Source organism: Mustela lutreola, chromosome 3 (assembly GCF_030435805.1).
Source record: "Mustela lutreola isolate mMusLut2 chromosome 3, mMusLut2.pri, whole genome shotgun sequence".
Lineage (NCBI taxonomy): Eukaryota > Metazoa > Chordata > Mammalia > Carnivora > Mustelidae > Mustela > Mustela lutreola.
This window is the reverse complement of record NC_081292.1, coordinates 21,169,847-21,188,068: the sequence shown is the minus strand read 5'-3', so window position 1 is coordinate 21,188,068 and position 18,222 is coordinate 21,169,847. Positions and strand designations below refer to the sequence as shown.

General features: G+C 48.4%; 1 protein-coding gene across 1 annotated transcript in view; it reads right to left on the bottom strand.

Annotated features, from left to right (window-relative positions):
* EXT1 (exostosin glycosyltransferase 1) overlaps positions 1–13,457 on the bottom strand; it is a 280,954-nt gene extending 267,497 nt beyond the window's left edge. Inside the window, exon 1 of the mRNA XM_059165733.1 lies at positions 11,698–13,457. Coding sequence (XP_059021716.1) covers positions 11,698–12,659 — 962 coding nt within the window. The 5' untranslated portion in view covers positions 12,660–13,457. The remainder of the gene's footprint in view (positions 1–11,697) is intronic.
* Positions 13,458–18,222: the final 4,765 nt, after the last annotated feature.

Below are 18,222 nucleotides of genomic sequence, written 5' to 3'. Positions count from 1 at the left end.
CCTGGAACTTCAACTCTCAAGGGTCTACCTGGCCACAAGAAGGGCCCAGACCCCATTTTCAGAAACTCCCCAGGTTGAGACCCACGGCCTTATACCTTTCCATGTGCTACATTCATTGGCAGCATCTAGAACCTTCTAATACATGCCATTGCTGGTGGCCCGAGACAGCCAGCATCTAGAGGGGAGGAATGTTTTGTTCGCTGTGGAATCCCCAGTGCTACAAGGTAGACACTCAGTAGGTATCTGTCGAGGAAAGGAAAAACAAACACGAATCCTCCCCTGTATCATCTACTGAGGAAAGAGAAAAATAGTTGAAGGAATACAAAACCAAAGCCACAACCAAGTATCAGTGGGTTGGGCCGCTGCCTTCGGCTCGGGTCATGATCTCAGGGTCCTGGGATCGAGTCCCACATCGGGCTCTCTGCTCGGCGGGGGGCCTGCTTCCCTTCCTCTCTCTCTGTGATCTCTTCCCTTCCTCTCTCCTACTGTGATCTCTCTCTGTCAAATAAATAAATAAAATCTTTAAAAAAAAAAAAAAAAAAAAAAAAGAACACAGTATCGTGAGAATCGCACCAAGACTGAGGCATCAGGAAACAACTTTGGAAGAAGAAAAATGGAGCAGGGAGACAGCTTTCCAAGAAAAGCAGAAGAGGGTATATGGAGAGAGAGGAAAGAGGAGAAACAGGGCTCAGCCACCGAGCCAGGGATGGCCACACAGGGGGAACTGGACCATCCCATATTGATTATCAAGTGAATGGACTCTGAGAAGCCTCCAAGGCAAGTTCGGCTAGGCTAGGGGCACGGTCCTGTTGTTGTTTTTTTGTCAGTGCTGTGGATGACTTCCACCAATCTGTCAGGGTGCTAGACTGTACGTAGGAAGCGTGAAATCCGTTTTATACCTCCACCTATCAGTTCCCATCCTGGGCACCCCCAGGAGTGCGGGAAAAAAGCAAAGCAAGGTAAGGTTATATGCTCCAACGTGCCTGCCAGGACGAACCCGAAGTAAGAGACTTGACGCCCCCTCCCCTCCCCTGGGCAGCTCCTTTCTCCAGACTCCAACCTGCATGTGCCACCCCCAGCGCCAGCCCTGGCCCAGGGCCACCCTCTCACCTGAGCCCACGGCCCAAGTCATTCTGGGTCTTAGTCAATCAGAAGGAGCCCCCGTCATGGGCCCACACCGCAATACCAGGAAACTTTTCGTTTCTCATAACTTTAAAGTCCTGATATGTGTCATGAAACCCAAGAAATCTGAGTTAGCAGCCAATACCAGTGCTAACTCAGAGGACACCCCACGTTCTCTAGAGCCCTTGGGAAGCCTGCTGGGCTTAGCAGACAAGTGTTCAAATGGAGACCTTATTCTTAGGAGCAGCGAACTATTTTTATTCCAACCATCAGGGTTATAAAAGCTATAAAATGCATTCCTTGTTCCTCTACTTTCTCGAACAAAGGACAGGGCACGGGAACCATGGCTCACGGTCACCGCCCTACTGTGGTGCAGCTCATCAAATACTTACGGAAGCTCTGGGAGGGGACAGGCAAGGCGCTAGGAGGTAGGGCTCGGCTGGCAGCCACACTCGGGGGTGGGGGGGGACCTCAACAGGACGCGCTCCCGGGCACCAGGCCAGCGGCTCGCAAATGGCGATGCTTCTTGACTCCTTCTGGGCATTAACATGTTATCATTTCCTGGCCTACTTCCTCTCCTTCAGATCGCCAGCTGTCCCTTCTTCCTAGATCTGTCTGTAGGAATTCCTCTCTTTCTACATGTCCTGCTGCTGATCTGTGGGCTGAGAAACCAGATCACCGAACGGGAGAGAACTATGCCTGTACAGCACGGGACTCAGTGAACACCAGGACCAAGCCATCATGGAACACCCCATCCCAAACTAATGATGTACTCTGTGTTGGCTAATGGAATTTAAATAAAAAAAAAAAAAAAAGAAAGAAATAGAAAGAATTGTCCCTTTACAGTAAGATTCAATAAATCCTAGGGGAGAATTCCAAGTGCTCCTCGCTCCAACCTACTATTGCTTGTGAGTGTGGGGCCTTCGGGACATCCAGTCCGGCTGCGCAGAGACCATCAGGTACCTGATATGGGAAGAAATGCAGGTTCAGCAGCCAGGCTGGGCCCGGTTCCTAAGCCCAGCTGTGCGCTCTTAGGTAAGTCACTTGCAAAGATCCTACGTCTCAGGTATGCCCCTAAAATGCGTACCTTGCTGCTAGGAGGGGAGAAAGCCTGAAGAAGACACTGCCCAGGACCAGGCACACCGAACGCTCTGAAGCAGTATTAGTTGCTACTGCTATTATCATGATCATCAACCGGGCTCAACTCTGTCATGCCAACAGGATATGGCTTCAACAGTGCCTGCCACAGCCAACTTCCCCTAACCACAGTCCCCCGTTCCAGGAAACAACTTTAGGCTGTTCTTTGCAAAAGGATGGCCAATGAAATCACAAGTGGCAGTGTAGCAGGGCAGTCTTTTAACTGGTGAGATCACCACCATCCCCAAGATGTGGTCTCAGAGGAATGGCTATCCTCCAGAAGGAGTCAAGCTGGCCAGTCAGTAAAGCCTACCGGGCTGGGTTCCTCCCTGGGCCTGGACAAGAGTTTTCAGAGAAGACTGGGCAGTAGCTGGCAGACTCACACAGGGACAGTGGTGCCAGCCAAGGGCGATATAAAGGCCCAGAGCAGGAAGAAAGGTATTGTGCTGAGTTCTGAAACCTGCTAGAGTGGTTCCAGATCAGGTGTCTGCTCCACGTCCCCGCACATAAATCCTGTGAAAGTGGCCTGCGTAGTTTTCTGCTTTTTGCCACCTAAGGGGCTGCCGAAAGGGCCCAGGGAGGCTAATGAGGAACTGAGCTCCATTCATATGACAAGGCCATCCAATGTCACCCTCATTCGGCGAGGGTGCCCAAGTCCACTGCAAGCGGGGTAGCCTGCGCTGTTAAGAGCAGCCGACCAGGGCTCGCGGAGGAAATGCCTGCCTACCCCAGAGGCCACCCTCTCCCTGCTCCAGGCCACGTGCCAGCTCCAGCCTGAGGAGGTCCCTTGGAGGTCTTTCCGAGGCCCAAGGACACAAATGCTTCCAGGGCCTGACCACGGTTTCCCAGGGATTAGGCACCAAGGAAGAGAGGAACAGAGTTACTTCTGTGGCTTCGTTAAGAAGAGCCAAGTTATGAAACTAGGCAAACCACTGTGGTTGATTAGAAAAAAGCAAGAAGATGTTTTTTTTTGTTGTTGTTGTTTTTTTTTTTTAAGATTTTATTTACTTATTTGACACACAGAGAGAGAGATCACAAGTAGGCAGAGAGGCAGGCAGAGAGAAAGGGGGAAGCAGGCTCCCCGCTGAGCAGAGAGCCCGATGCGGGGTCTGATCCCGAGACCCTGAGATCATGACCTGAGCGAAAGGCAGAGGCCTTAACCCACTGAGCCACCCAGGCGCCCCAAGAAGATGGTTTTTAACACCACCACCACCCTATCGAATACACTGGCATCGACAAGGAATGTTCATCCAGGCCACCTCAGCGCAGCCCCTTCACGACCCCGTGAGGCAAGCGTCTCGATCTTCACTTGCAGATGTGGAAACTGAGGCAGAGGTTAAGCACCTCGTCCAGGAATCTGTGGGGGTCCCTTCCTTCCTTGGCCCAGGGTCCCCGGCTGTCTTCTAGAGGTTTTCCAAGAAGACTAGAGGGGATACAGAACAGGGATGTGTATCCCCACACAGGGCCTGGCGGCTCAAAGCAATGAGATGCGAAGTAAGCCCAGAACTCAACGAGGCATGAACTGCTTGCTGGGGTTTAGGTCTCAGTGTGTACACTACTTAGAAGAGCTCGTTCTCACTTAAGAGTCCAGACCTGAACTGGATGCCCAGAGCTCAAGCGACCTGCCCCAACTCACCTCAGGGGCGCCATGGAGTCAAATACCACAGGGAAAATGGCACCAGGGCTCTGATGAAGAGTTGGCTGAGGGAGCAACATCTCCACAGGGTAGGCCTGCAGACTCGGCAGTCCCGGGAAGGCCACACGGTGTGAGGAGAAAGAAGGCTGAGGGGGCGCTCGAAGAGACACAGGGAGGTTTTTGGCTCAGGCAAAAACAAAACTTCAAAGGGAACAGAAACTGTGGGAGCTTCAAAGACCCCCTGCAGGACCAATTAACACCTACAAATGTTTATCTAAGCAGTCACTTCATGATGGCACTTCACTGAATGGGTGCTCAGCCTCACCCCAGAAATAGCTGTTTCTCTCAGAAAGACTGGGCTGGGGTGCGACCTAACTCAGGGCAAAGACAAACACCCAATACTCAAGGGAGCGTCTTCACAGACTTACTTACAATCATAAAAAAGATAAAGAATTATAATAATAAAACCATGAAAAAACCTTATTTATATAATAACAAAAATGTAAAATAAGAAACAACAAATCTCTTAAGAAAACATAAATGGTGAAATAAACCATGATACAAGCTATGGGTTTGTTTAAAAAAAAAAAAAAACATGCAGCCACTAAAATCCCATTTTAATATTTTATTTTTTTAATCCTGTTTTAATATTTTAATAGGATTTTCCTATTTAGTAGAAGTGGAAAATGTTCTTGGATAATGGTAAGAAAAAAGCAACATGCAAAAATACATTTGAAGTCTGACTTCAAACCCGACAGACCAGAATGGGAAGAAGGGTCAGGAGTGTTACAGCCCCAGGTCCAATGCCTGTGCGTCTGACACAAACAAGGCTCTTATGGTAAGTGTGTTGGATTCATTATTTACTTACTATTAATTAAATGATAATTATCACATCTATGCAAGGTACTTGGATACACAGACAGAATGATATAATCATGAAGGCACAGATGTACGCTCTAACAGGCCAACGACACGGAAGCTTAATCATACTGGTTAGTTCTTAAAACAGGAGCTCTTATCAAGGGGATTAGAGAAAAAAATTATTTTAACATTTGTACCTTCTCTCTTTTCCCAATTTTCCACAAAGGAACTAACTTCTATACTTTTCGAAGCACTGTTTTTCCTTAGGGAGTTGGAGGAACTGGGAGCCGTGGTGTGTGGTGTGTTCCAGAATCCCAGCCCATTCTGTCAGAAATGGAATCTTCCATTGGGTCTCCCACTGCTACCGGAACACACTGTTTACCTGTCTACCTAGGGCAACAGTCACTCCGAGTGTCCTGGCTCACAGCTCACTTGCAACCCAGGGGGGCAAACTGCAGGCTCACATAATGCGTGAGGGCAAAGGTCACACACAGTCCTTTTCCTCACTTTGCTTAGAGGAGCTCTAGGAGAGAATTAAAATCAGAATCTGCACAGGCCAAGTTATAACGGGAAGAGTTTAAGTTCAATGCTTCAAAATTAGAGGCCGCCTTGATCACACCTCTGAGCCAAAGTTCTTCCTTGAGAAACATGTTATTTATTTAAAAAGCAGTGGGGGGTCGCCTGGGTGGCTCAGTCATTAAGCGTCTGCCTTCAGCTCAGGTCATGATCCCAGGGTCCTGAGATTGAGCCCCACATCAGGCTCCCTGCTCAGCAGGGAGCCTGCTTCTCCCTCTGCCTCTCCCACTCCCCCTGCTTGTATTCCTTCTCTCTCTCTCTGTCAAATATATAAATAAAATCTTTTTTAAAATAAAATAAAATAAAATAATAAAAAGCAGTGGGGAAAAAAAAAAAAGATGATACACAAACACCTGAAACACACCAAACTCACTAATAAATAACATGGGAACAGGTGGAAATTTCATTCGATTCTTTAAGGTGGTAACACTTTGTAGAGGGAAAAAGAACAAACTCGGGAACCCAAGGCCCCCAGTTAGAACGCCTCGATTCACTCAGCAGATACGTTCCTTTACCCTCTCCAGGCCTGCACTGTAACCCGGGAAAAGAGGATTTATCCCACCTCACCCTGTTGTGGAAAGGCTGAGATGAGCTAATGAAGGTAAATTCAAATCACACGCACGCAACAGATCTCCCGGGTTTGAGGGCGCCCTTGTTCCGTATATGAACTTGGTCACAAGTGGAAGAGTTTCTAAGCAAAAGCAGTTAGTCATCGAGCTCATGGCAACACGAGCCCACTGTTCGTGTTTCAATACAGAACACACTCGGGAGACCGGGGATGCCAGTGACCACGAAGCCTGACCTGGTTCACTCTGAGGGCGGCAGGCCTCCTTGAGAACACGGGAACCGGCATGAAAAAGCTCAGCTTGTAGCCTCAGTTCAGCTGCTTCCAAAGCTGTGTCGCCGGACACATACCACCTCCCCGGAGCTGGTCTCAGTGTCCACGCCTGTAAAATGGCCTAGCAGGACACCCTGCAGGGTGGCTGTGAGCAAAGCAGCCAGGACAGCCAAGGGCAACCTTTGGTGTGGTATTAGTATACTCAAGGTCATTTTCTGGCAGCATCCTGGGGAGGCAGAGTTATAGGCCTTCAGACAAAGACAACAATCACCACCAAGGATGTGACAGCTTCCCCTCTGCCAAGTGTGTGCCACCTAGACCTGCTGGCACAGTCAGGGGAACCAACGTGGCCTCCCCTTGGCAGGGCCTGTCCAGGCGTTATTAGCAAGCCATTCACTGTATGACCTAGTTTAGGTCAGATTCTACTCTAAACCAAGTCGTTTGCTGAACTGGACTCAACCAACAGGTAAATGTCCCCAGAGGTAGCACCCAGCACCCCTCCCTTTATTGGGGGGATTCCTTGTAAATGAGGCTCCCAGGTCCTCTCCAGAAAGCAAGTTCAGATGGAGGTTAAGAAAGGGGTGACAGAACCAGAACACGGGTGCAAGACACACTTGCCAATTTCACAATTCTGCATAATGTTCCCTATCTTTATTTTTAAACTGTGCTTGTATGGTTTATTTTAGAAAGGCTTTTGTGCTATCATATAACTGGGGGGTGGGGGGCGTGGGGAGGCACTCATATTTTACATTTAAAACCTAAGAAGCACGACTTCCACCTTTCATTTTAGAGGAGGAAAACATTCACCATAAGGTTCACTGCTGCATCATGAACTTGCTCGAGGGGTCTGCTGATACAGTCTGGGATGACGGGAAATAAATAAATAATCATTTACAATTCCTACTTGTTCACATTTTCTTTTTCTATGAACACACCTCTATTCACCTTATCATTCACTTAATTCCGCACTCTATTGCCTAAGTCCCTTAGGGCCAAACTGAAAGGTCTAAAAACCTCCTTCCTTAACTACAGGTCCAACAGCTCCAGGGACCAACACCTTGGTCAGCAATGAAGAGCAGAAGCTTGGACTGAGAGCAAGAATTTGAAAGTCTGAGGATGGAGCTGTGTATCAACCCCTGAAATTCTAGGACAAATGGTGCATCCATGTCATTTTTGTTTGTTTTTACTATCAAAGTTTGTCCAAGGTCTTCCTCATCTCCCCAAAGTATTCCAAGAGAAGTCCCCCCCCCCCCCACCAAGAAGCAGCTATAGAAAGGATCTCCTAGCTGCTGGAGAGCTTTCAAGTGTATCTGTAACTGACGATGAACTGCTATATGTCAATGCGGAAAATTTGGATGGCCTGCATCCCAGGGCTACCCACCCTTATTACCAATCAGTTTTTTAACCTTAATGCAAGTCCCGCAAACATTCTACCCCTCCATTTTCACACTGTAAAATGAGGATCCTGGAAGCTGAATGATCAATCACTTAGCTTCAGGACCCTTAAAAATACCAAGATTGTAAGACAGAGCTTCAGCAAACATGGAAAAAGATATCAAAAAGGCCTGCACAAAATCCTGCCTGTTCCCAGAAGAGTTGCTTAAATTATTCACCACTGCTCTCCTTGGAGGGGTCAAAGATAGAAGCCACCTCTCATTTCCTTCTCTTTCTTCTATTTCAGAAAGCCAAATTTGAAGCTTCACAATAATGCCCCTTGAAGGAATTTGAACTATGAAGTTCATGCAAAAATAATAATAATAATAATAAAATAAAAAAACAGAGTAGTTCTCGTAAGGACGCATAAGAAACTCAAAGGAGTGAAAAAACAGAATTGCTCTAAAGCCTTATTCCAAATCATATAATCACTGCAGCGACTTTTTTTAGCCACTATCACCTACATCTGTTAATATATGCAACTGATGGGGTGCCTGGGTGGCTCAGTGGGTTAAAGCCTCTGCCTTTGGCTCAGGTCATGATCCCAGAGTCCTGGGATCAAGCCCCGTGTTGGGCTCTCTGCTCAGCAGAGAGCCTGTTTCCTCCTCTCTCTCTCTGCCTGCTTCTCTGCCTATTTGTGATCTCTGCCTGTCAAATAAATAAATAAAATCTTTTAAAAATTATATATATATATGCAACTGATGAAAATTAATTATGGGTGTCATGAAAATGGATGTTTTAATATAATCCTGGAGGTCTGGCTCAAAACTGTTGCTATTACAAGAGAAAAGTATTTCCTCTCATTCCATGCCACCCTTATACTTTCAGTAATAAATGTCCGATTTCCAAGAAAGCACATGTGAGATGGAAGTCCTCAACCACTTAGCGCGACATCTTCGTCATCACATAAGGCTAAATCATGAAGGGCAACTAGTTTTTTTCCTTTGGTACACCTGTGTATATTCTGTAGGACCCGAACTAGGCCACGATGCCATAAATCTTCAATCTAATTATTAGACCTCCTAAGTCCAAAGCAAACTTATACTGTGGGCTGCTAGTAGCTGCAAATTACACTGAAGACTTCTCAGAGGCACCTGCTAATGAAGAGAAGCGGATGGAAACTGATGGTGTTCTTAAAAGCCATTGCCAAATGGATGCACAGAGCATCCCTGAAGGACTCGAAAACTCATTCCACGGAAGGATAACTAACGTCCGAGGTAACAAATCAAAAGTCAAGTATGAGAAGTCAGACTTCCTGGACTTGCACAGATCTAACGTCACTATCACGTCCTTCTCAAAGACCCTGAAGAGAGAGAGGAGCGCCAGGCTGGAGTTCTACATTGCACATATATGCAAGACTCACTTCCAGAACACAACAAACGGGGTGGAAAGGGGTTGCTGTGGGTTCCAAGCAAAGCACGCCATTGCTCACGATGCATGAGCGTTGCCGCTCTGTTGCCAGGCTAAGTCTTCATCTTCATGGGCTTCCGAGTCAAAAGTAAAAGACAATCATGTTTGCAAGTACCATTTCTCAATGATCACAGGTTCTGATAACCCAATGAGAGGAATGAGTTAAAACTTCAGGTAGACCAGGCTAATGAACATGAACGTCCTACAGCACCATCCCAACCCACTGAACAAGGTTAGAGCTGGAAAGTGTGCAAAAGGGAAACATGAGGAATGCCTGGGTGGCTCGGTGGGTTAAAGTCTCTGCCTTCAGGTCAGGTCATGATCTCGGAGTCCTGGGATCAAGCCCCACATTGGGCTCTCTGCTCAGCAGGGAGCCTGCTTCCTCCTCTCTCTGTGCCTGCTTCTCTACTTGTGATCTCTGTCTGTCAAATAAATATATAAAATCTTAAAAAAAAAAAAAAAGGGAAACATGAAAAATCATCCAGAATTGACTCTGCTGAAGAAATCCCTGCTCGGGATAAAAGACCAAACTTGCTTGCTAACTAAAGACCACTTTTCCGATGAGCCCCAATCTTAAGGGCCTGACCCCTAGTGGTCTTTAAACCCAAAACAAGAGCGTGGGTGTCAGATTTCCTAGCCCAATCCCAAAGAGGACAAAAATTAGTTAGATTTAATTGGCAAAAATTAGAGGTTCTACAAAACCAGCCCCTCCTTCCTCCATTGCCAAGCTCTAGAAAAAGCTTCAACAGGGAATGTAGAGATTAAATATTTATTGGGGGGGAATACGAGGGTAAAAAAAGATGATCGTTTTATGGGATCAAGGGTGTTTCCCAAATAAAAGTATCCTTCAGATTTCCTACACTGACAACTCAGTTCCAGTTCCTTTAGAAGAATGAGGACCACAGCGATCCTTCCACAAAATTCGGTGAGGCTGCTTTAGAAGACACCAAAAGGTGAGACTTCGTCTCGAGTTACTCTAGCACAAGCCAGACAAAGGAATTCCTGAAAGGCTATAAGCATTTTTTTTCTTACAAGCACCCACAGCAATAGGTCAATGTAAATGTCGTGTAAACAAAGCGGTTTATTACTAACCATCGTTTGTTTCTCTTATGAGAAAATTTTAATCCACCGCAACTGCACTCAACATTCACACATAACCGCCCCCCTGAATTCAGAAGAGTAAAATCTGAATTCATAATTGACCCTAGCCTCGGGTTCTCATACTCTTGGAAGGCCAAGAGGGGTTGGGGGTTGGGGAATCCAAGTGTTTGATACTTTCTCCTTTGGTGTCTATGATCCCGTATAGGAGGACTTTAATTTCCCTTCCAGTCACTCCTACAGAGGCCTGAGTGTCTGAGGAAATCCACAGACAACAATCAAACCTTTCATTTTCAGGGTTGCCTTCCCACTACAGTCCTTCCTGTGCCAATCAGGTCTGCAAAGCGTTTCCCCTATTCTGCATTTCATGAATCAATTGCAAAATCTGCCAACCTCTGCCAGTTCCTCTTGTACTCAGCTGAGAGGTTCCCCCTTCCTTCCCTGGGTAGCACAAGGCTGCTCTGGTTTTTAACTGGCGTAACGTGGAAATGCATTGTAGGAGCTCACTAACTCTTTCACAGCCAGATATAAGTGAGAGTCTAGGGCTCCGACCCCATCCACAGGGAAGCAGACCCGCCAAGCTCAGGTTAAAGCAGATTTGTAGAAACTAGCTTTGACCCCAAATCCCATGTGTCACTTTCTGCCACTGGAAGGAAAAGGAAGAGAAAGAAAGGCTACAAAGTATCCGACTCAGTTACTTAGCAACTGGACAAAACTAGCCTCAGTACAGAGGGTAAGGAGGCATCTCCAGCCCATTCAAAGAGTAACAGTCTCCGATTGACATGCAAATAATAAAGACAAAAGGGAAAGGGAAATCTAAATTAGCAACTGGAGTTTACAGCAAGCGGGGCTGAGGCCCAGATTTTAAAAACAGCTTCTCCCTAGGTAGGATATAGGATACAAACATACAAACACATATACATGAATGAATGAATGAATGAATGAACGAAGGAATGAAAGATCACAGGCCAGGATCAGCTTAAGGTCTCCCTTTGCAAAAGTCAATGCCATGGAAGGTAGGGAGAAGACAGGCACAGAAAGTTTAGTCCCTTACATTAAAACACTTCCACCGCTAACGTAAATTTAAGGTGTACGGAAATCTGACAACTGGAGGCTGGGAAATTCCCGGGAAAGCAGTCCCCCTGCTCCTGAGAAAAGCAAATAAATTACCGATCTGGAGGGGGGAAGGTCTCCAGACCGTGGGTGGATTCAGAGACCGTTCAGGGCCCCTCGACCCCCTCACAGACACCCTCCCGCGCCCACTGGTGAAGCACCGTTTCCGAACTCGGCTCAAACCCACACCTTTCACAGAAGATACATGGCCCTTAAGGGTTTCCAAGCAAGAGGGAGGCACGGTCGCCTACTTGGCCCAGGACAGGGCTCCTGGGTTTGCCAGAGGAGCTCGAACTCTCGGTCCCCCGCTCCTAGCCACAGGCCTGAAGCAGGCTGCTCAGTCCCAGTCTGGGAAGCGGAGCGAAGAGGCCAGAGGGCCCCTCGGCCCCACCCCATCCCCCCACCGCACACCTGGCAGAGGTGGGCAGGGCCCAGGGCGGACCGGCGCAGGCCTGACAGCCAAGCCACTTACTTCTCATACTCGGTGTTGTCTCTGTCACAGCGAGAATCCTTGTGCTTTTGCCAGTCTTTGCCATGCTTGCAGGTGGTGAGGAGCACCACGTCCTCTCCGTTATGGACGTGATATAAGGCATTCCTGGTGTCTGACCCTATCCCTGTCAGGTACCTCTTCCCCTTGAAGACCAGCATATACTTCCTGAGAGGAGGGATGGTGTTAAACTTCAAAAACCCCCTCTCCCCTCCTGTCCTGGGATGATCCTTAGAAAAGAGGGGAATGGAAACATCAAAGTTGGGTCGGAAGTTTTCAGTACTGATGCTGGCCTTGGCCAACATCGCCTGGCCGATGTCAAACCCCACGTCCTCGGTGTAGTCAGGCCAAGTGCCGGAATATAAATTAAAAATTAAATGATTCCTACCATTGTTCCACAAGTGGAGACTCTGCACTTTGGATCTCAAATTGTGCACGTACTGAGGTGACAACTGGTCTCTGTCTAAAGTATCCAGACTCAGGACAAAGAGGCACGCCTGGCTGGGGTCCGATGTGTAGAACCTGGAGCCCTCGATGGCCGCTAGAATGTTTTGGTAACTTTCGGCGATTTTCTCCCCTTTCTGCTGCGGGTACACGTAGACTTTGAAGCCGTTTTTCTTGCAAAGGGTGAAATCGAAGCAGGACTCCATGCGGCACTTCTTGCCTTTGTAGATGCTCGAGTTGGCGTCTCGCTTCTGCCGGGGGGATATGTGCACGCTGGAATCCTCGTTTTCCAATTGATCCCAAGGAACGAAGGGGCGCAGAGCGTCCGGGAAGCGGGGCCAGAAACGATCCGGACTCGGGTGGTGCAAGCCATTCCGACCGCTGTGCTCTTCTCTCCGGCTGTGGCTCCTTGATGCCCTAAACTGCAAGCCTCCGAAATAAAACAAAAGGGCGAGACAAGAGCCAGCTGAGAGCAGGATGAAATAGCGTTTTTTGGCCTGCATGTGTCCTGCCTGGGTCAAGAGGGTTGTAAATAAACACGAGGATCACCCAAGTTTCCCAATCAACACTTTCAGCTCCAGTCCGCCATCTTCCCGCCTGTAAAGACTTCAAACTCTCCGCTCCCACCTTCTCTGGATGCCTTTCCCCAAGCCGTGGACTGATCCAGCGCATGTGGGCGATTTCTTTAACTTTCTCCCCTTCGGTCTTTCATCTTTGGCTTGCACAATGGACGGGGAAAAGCGGGGCTGAATATTTCTCACCCAGGGCGGGCGAGCAGCGGACTGTAATTTTCTTGCATGCAACAAGACGGAGGAAAAGAAAGAGAGGGGAGAAAAAAAAAAAAAAAGCTCCCGATGCCCAATCAATGGCAAGGCGAAGTGATTTCCTTGCCTCTCGGATTCCTCTCGGCAGCGTGGAAAACGAGCCCCGGGAAAGCAACTTCAACTCATCCACACACTCCCGTGCAGAGCACGCCGGTTCCAACAAGTCAGCCGATCCCCGGGTTCAGCCGGCTAGTGCATCTTGCAGCTGGGGCGCCGTAACCTCACAAATCCCTGCATCTCTCTTTATTCCCTTCTGCAGCGGCTCCAAGACTCCGGCGGTGTTTACTCCTGCGCTCGCGGGGCCGGCCCCCGGGACGCGCGGCGGCCCGGCTGGAGGCGGCGGCGGCGGCGCTGGGTGACGGCGGCGGCGCGTCCTCCCCGCGGGCAGTGCCGGCCCCGAGCGGCGCTTCGCAGGCCCCCGCGCGATCGCCGCCGACCGCCGCGTTCGGTCGCCGAATGTTACCCGGTTCTGAATGTTACACTTACACATTCCATTCCCGACACGACAGCGCTGACCTCATCCATCCACGCAGCCCGCGCTGCCATTGGCCGAGCGTCACGTCCGGGGGGGGCGGTGCTTCCGCTGCGCCCATTCATAACCCCCGGCCGCCGGCCGAGGCGCCGGCGCGGCGCGGGGGCGCGGGGGCGCGGGGAGCCCGGGGCGTCTCGGCGGGCGGGCGGAGCGCGGGGCGCCCCGGTGCGAGCCCCACGGCCCAGAGGCTGGGAAGCTCGGCCACACGAGGGCCCGGGACCGGGACGGGGACCGGGCCTGGGCCGCACCGCCAGCAGCTGCTGCGCCGGGAGCCAGCGCCGCCCAGAGGCGCCCGCGGGCACCGGGCGGCTGGGGAAGCGGGGACCGGCCGGCGCTCCCAGGGCGCCCCCGAGAATGCCGTCTCCTCGCCTGCCTGCCTGCCTGCCTGCTTGCCTGCCGGGACCGCCTCTCCGAGCAGGGAGTGTGCGAGTTTCTGGGGAAAGATGTTCGAAATGGAGCGGCGTGGCGAGCCCGAGGGGTGGGAGGCGAGAGACTTCATAGAACGCGACCGCCGACCAGAAGCAGCCTCTCTCCCTGCCCACCCTCGCCCCTCCGAGGATCAGTATTTTAATTTCCTATCAAGCGTTTAAACGGGTCCCTGGTTCCCTACAAAGCCCAGCTTTGCTTTTTCTGCCCCCAAGGACACGCCCCAATCTCCCCCAAATACAGAGGAAATATTACAATCAAGAGGAATCGTTGCAAGTTTTCGTGTCTCTGTCCTGAGACATCTATTCTAAATCCTCATCTGTGTGCAAACCTTTCCTCGCCCCTGAAGCCCCTTCGTCTATTCTGTAGAAAGCTTCCAAGAGTTCCAATCACAGAAAAAAGAGATTTTTCTAATAACTGGAACAGGTTAAGTTAAGCTGGTCCCAGTCCCTAAAGTGATGTGCTTCTCTTTTTGTGGTGGTGGGGTGGTGGTTTCTAAGGAGATGTCTCTTAGGAATGGATGACTAGTAGAACTGCCAACTGTCCCAGCTGTAGACGGGAAACTTGAGGCAGGAAATGACCTTATTTCCAGTTAGTGCAATATGGTTGGTCCTTGCAACTGTCCTCCCACACTGCAGCCCCAAGCGCCAGCTACCCCCAGGGAACTTCATTAGACAGCTTAGAGAAAGACCCGCAGTCTCCCTAAAGGTGTCCTCCAGTCCCACAAAGATGCGCCAGTTCCCAAACCAGGTTTCTGGTCAAAGCCAAGCTCCCTGGCCTCAGAGCCTAAATTTTGCTTTACAGAGAACATCTCCCACCCTCTTTTCCCTAGCTGAAGTCCACAGGGTCTGGCCAAGCTGGACAAACAGTTGCCTAGGGCAGCAAGCTGTTTAGTGATTGTTTATTATGGGAGTGACTGAGAGCTAGGGACAGACACTTCCCAGCCTCCCTCAGGCTGCAAAAAAACTCCAGTAGGGCGTGGACGAAGGGCATGGTTATAACAAGGCAGGGTGAAATGATCCAGTGGAAAATTTTAGACATTTGTTGTTTTAGATTGTTTTAATAAAGGGGAGAAAGGGCATGGGCGGGACATTACTGTACATTCCTGAAGCCTCTCCCTATTTCTGAATGGCCAAAGATGAGGTAGCTTTTCCAGGTTTGATTTGCACCCCCTGCACAATTTGGAGAGGCCTGGGACAGAAATGAGGTTTCAGTCGTCTCCCATATGCAATGACAATGATGCAGTTGAATGCAGTGATTGAAGCCTCATGGGACCCTGGGCTCTACCCAGCCTGGGGTCGCTGAGAGCAGCCATCCAAGGCAGGGATCCTTCTGTTGAGATCAGGGTGCACATTATCTGGGTCCTAGGGGAAGCTGGGCAGTTGGGGATGTCAGCCCCTCTCTACATCCTGTCCGTGGTCCTATGTGTCCTTAGGAGGAGCCAGCTATCGTCCTTATGCTTTCACATTCTCTTCCGGCTTTGGCACATGCTTCTTGTCTTGCCTAACCACGGCTCATTCACTCCCTCATCCCATGCCCCAGGGTTACCCGGCCCTACTGTCTATTTCATAGTGGTGCACACTGTGAGAAACATTTTGGTACTGAAAATTAGAGAACACTTGGACTCAGATCCCAAATGTGCCGTTTACTAGGGCCTTGGGCATGTGGCCTAATCTCATGGAACCTCAGCTTCTTGTTTAAAAAGTCAGAATAACTCACACTTTTTTTTGCCACCTTTGAATTTGTAAACTGTAAATTGTTTCATATGTGTAACATTTTTTTTTTTTTTTGCCTAAGTTCTGCGCTTCAAAATCAGACTGAAATCTAAAGGAACCCTTACAATGGCATCATCATTTCACCTCCCTCTGTTCTGTTTTCTTCGTTGCCCTTTTCACTAGCTCAAATCTTTTACTGGTTCACTTGTTCACTGTCCGTCTTTCTTCACTGTGGGAGAAGCTCCCTGAGAGCAGGGCCCCTGTCTCACTCTTGAACCCCCAAAGCCCAAGGTGGCTCCCAGCACTTAGGTGGAGCTCAACCACTGATCAGAACAATGAATGAATTACTAAAATTTGACTTCACCACAGCACTTGAGCATGACTGAAAAGAAACCGCACCCCACCACCAAGCCCCATGGCAGGATCGAGTCTCTTGCTCAACGTAGAAATATTACTAACCAGGAATATCTTAACAGAGGGCCAATCAAAACATCAGAAATCCTCCAAGATTGTATATCAGATCGTGTAAGGCCTCTGGTCAAAGTCCTCAAGGCATCCCTGTCTCTCTTAGAATAAGAACCAAAGTCCTCACAGTGACCTGTAAGATCCTTCAGGATCTTCCCTGTCCTCTTTCTCCTTTTCAGATGCCTCTCACCTCATATCTTGCCAAAAACTCTCCCTCCGTCCCAATCTACTCTTTCTCCCCCAGGCTGGTTGGTTTCCTTGCTGTTTCTCATGTGTACAAACAAGTTGCTGCCTCAGGGACTTTGCACATCCTCATTTCTCCCAGTGTGCCCTCAGTATCCACATGACTAGCACTTCTCACTTCTTTTAAGTATCTTTTCAAATGCCACATTACTGTTGAGGCCACCTTTGACCTACCTAAATAAAATAGCAATCCCTCCCCCTTTTTCCCAACCCCCCCACCCTGCTTTATTATTTTTTTCCTTAACAGTAATCAACACCCATCATACTATATTTGATTAATAATTTATCACTTATCTGCTATACATGAGCTCCATGAGTCAAGGATGTGGTCTTTTTGTTATCTGCTATACCTCCAGCACCCACAACAGTGCTCATCACTAAATAAGTATGTGTTGAACTAATTAATTAATTTGATCTCATTGTCTATAGAACAAATAGAGAATGTTCGAGGCTAGTGTTCTATTGTAACACACACACGCGCATACGTGCATGCATACACACTCACACACACACACACAGACACACACCACCCAAAGTCATCCCAGTGCTCAAGTCTTGCTTAATCTCCTTTTCCAGGAATAATTCTTTCCCCACAGCCAACTAAAGACCTGAAAATAGCATAGCACCCATGAAATTCAGGAGATGTGGATTATCATCTTGGCTCTGACACTTTCTCTATAACCTTGAACGAGTCCCTACACTTTCCTAAGCTTTGGATTCTTCTTGGTAAAATCAAGAGTAACTTTAATATCTGTCATGCTCAGTTCACTGGACCACTGTGAGAATCAAATGAGAACAAATGGATAATGTATGAGAAAGCCCTTTGCAGTCCACAATGCACAGAGCAAACGTGAGGTCTGGTCATCACATTCTTGGACAAATACGAATACAAGATCATGTTTGTAAGTTGACAACATTCAATTACATGAACTATCACCCACCAAACACACTACTATTTCCAGATGCTTTATAGACTCCGGAATGGTCACTGACTATTTCAAGGAAACAGGAAAAGGGAAGAATAGAAACCCACCAATGGACAAAAAACAAAGAAGACTTATTTAGTGTATAAAGCACCAAGACACAAATGCTTTTTAAAGGCCTATAATTATATTTGCTATCAGAGAAAATAACTAACTCCAAAATGGAAAAACAAACTAAAATACTGAAGTTAATTCATGCTTAAGTTATCTAAAATGTAACTTTAGGGTGACTGATGAGACAATCCAATCTTCATAAAGCTATATACTCTTTTTAAAAATTTTTTTTCATTTGATGTCCACACACTTTCATGTGTAGGTGATGTGGGGTCTCTGACAGTAGGTATTCCCGGCTCCTAAAAAGGCTGGAAACCCTGCTGGATATATGTTGGTTGCAGAAGGTGAGAAAAGACAAGCAGGGCAAAAAGATTTGGGACATTGTGGACGACTGGAGAGATTCCTGACGACGAAACCGGCGCCAGAACCTGGGGAAACCCAGAGCATATTGTTTCTGAACACCAGGCCTTGAGGGTCCCATCCAGAAAACACAGGATAGGACCTCGTGATACCTTACTACTTGAAACAGTCTGAGATGCCCTGCGTAGACCAATACACAGTGTCTCTGTGACCTCATAAGGGCCCCAACGCACTAGTACTATCCTTTTCCTCAGTTACAAATGAGAAAACCAAAGCTCAATCTTGGGAAGGGACTCCTGGCAATTCGTTCATTCATTCATTGAACAAATACTTTTGGAGCATCCATTCTGCATAAGGCATGGGGCTCGACACTGAGGCTTACTTGTCTATAGTCCTTTGTCATTTATAAAACACTTTCATGAGAAGACTTATCCTCAAGCATCATGAGCACGCCATGGATTAGA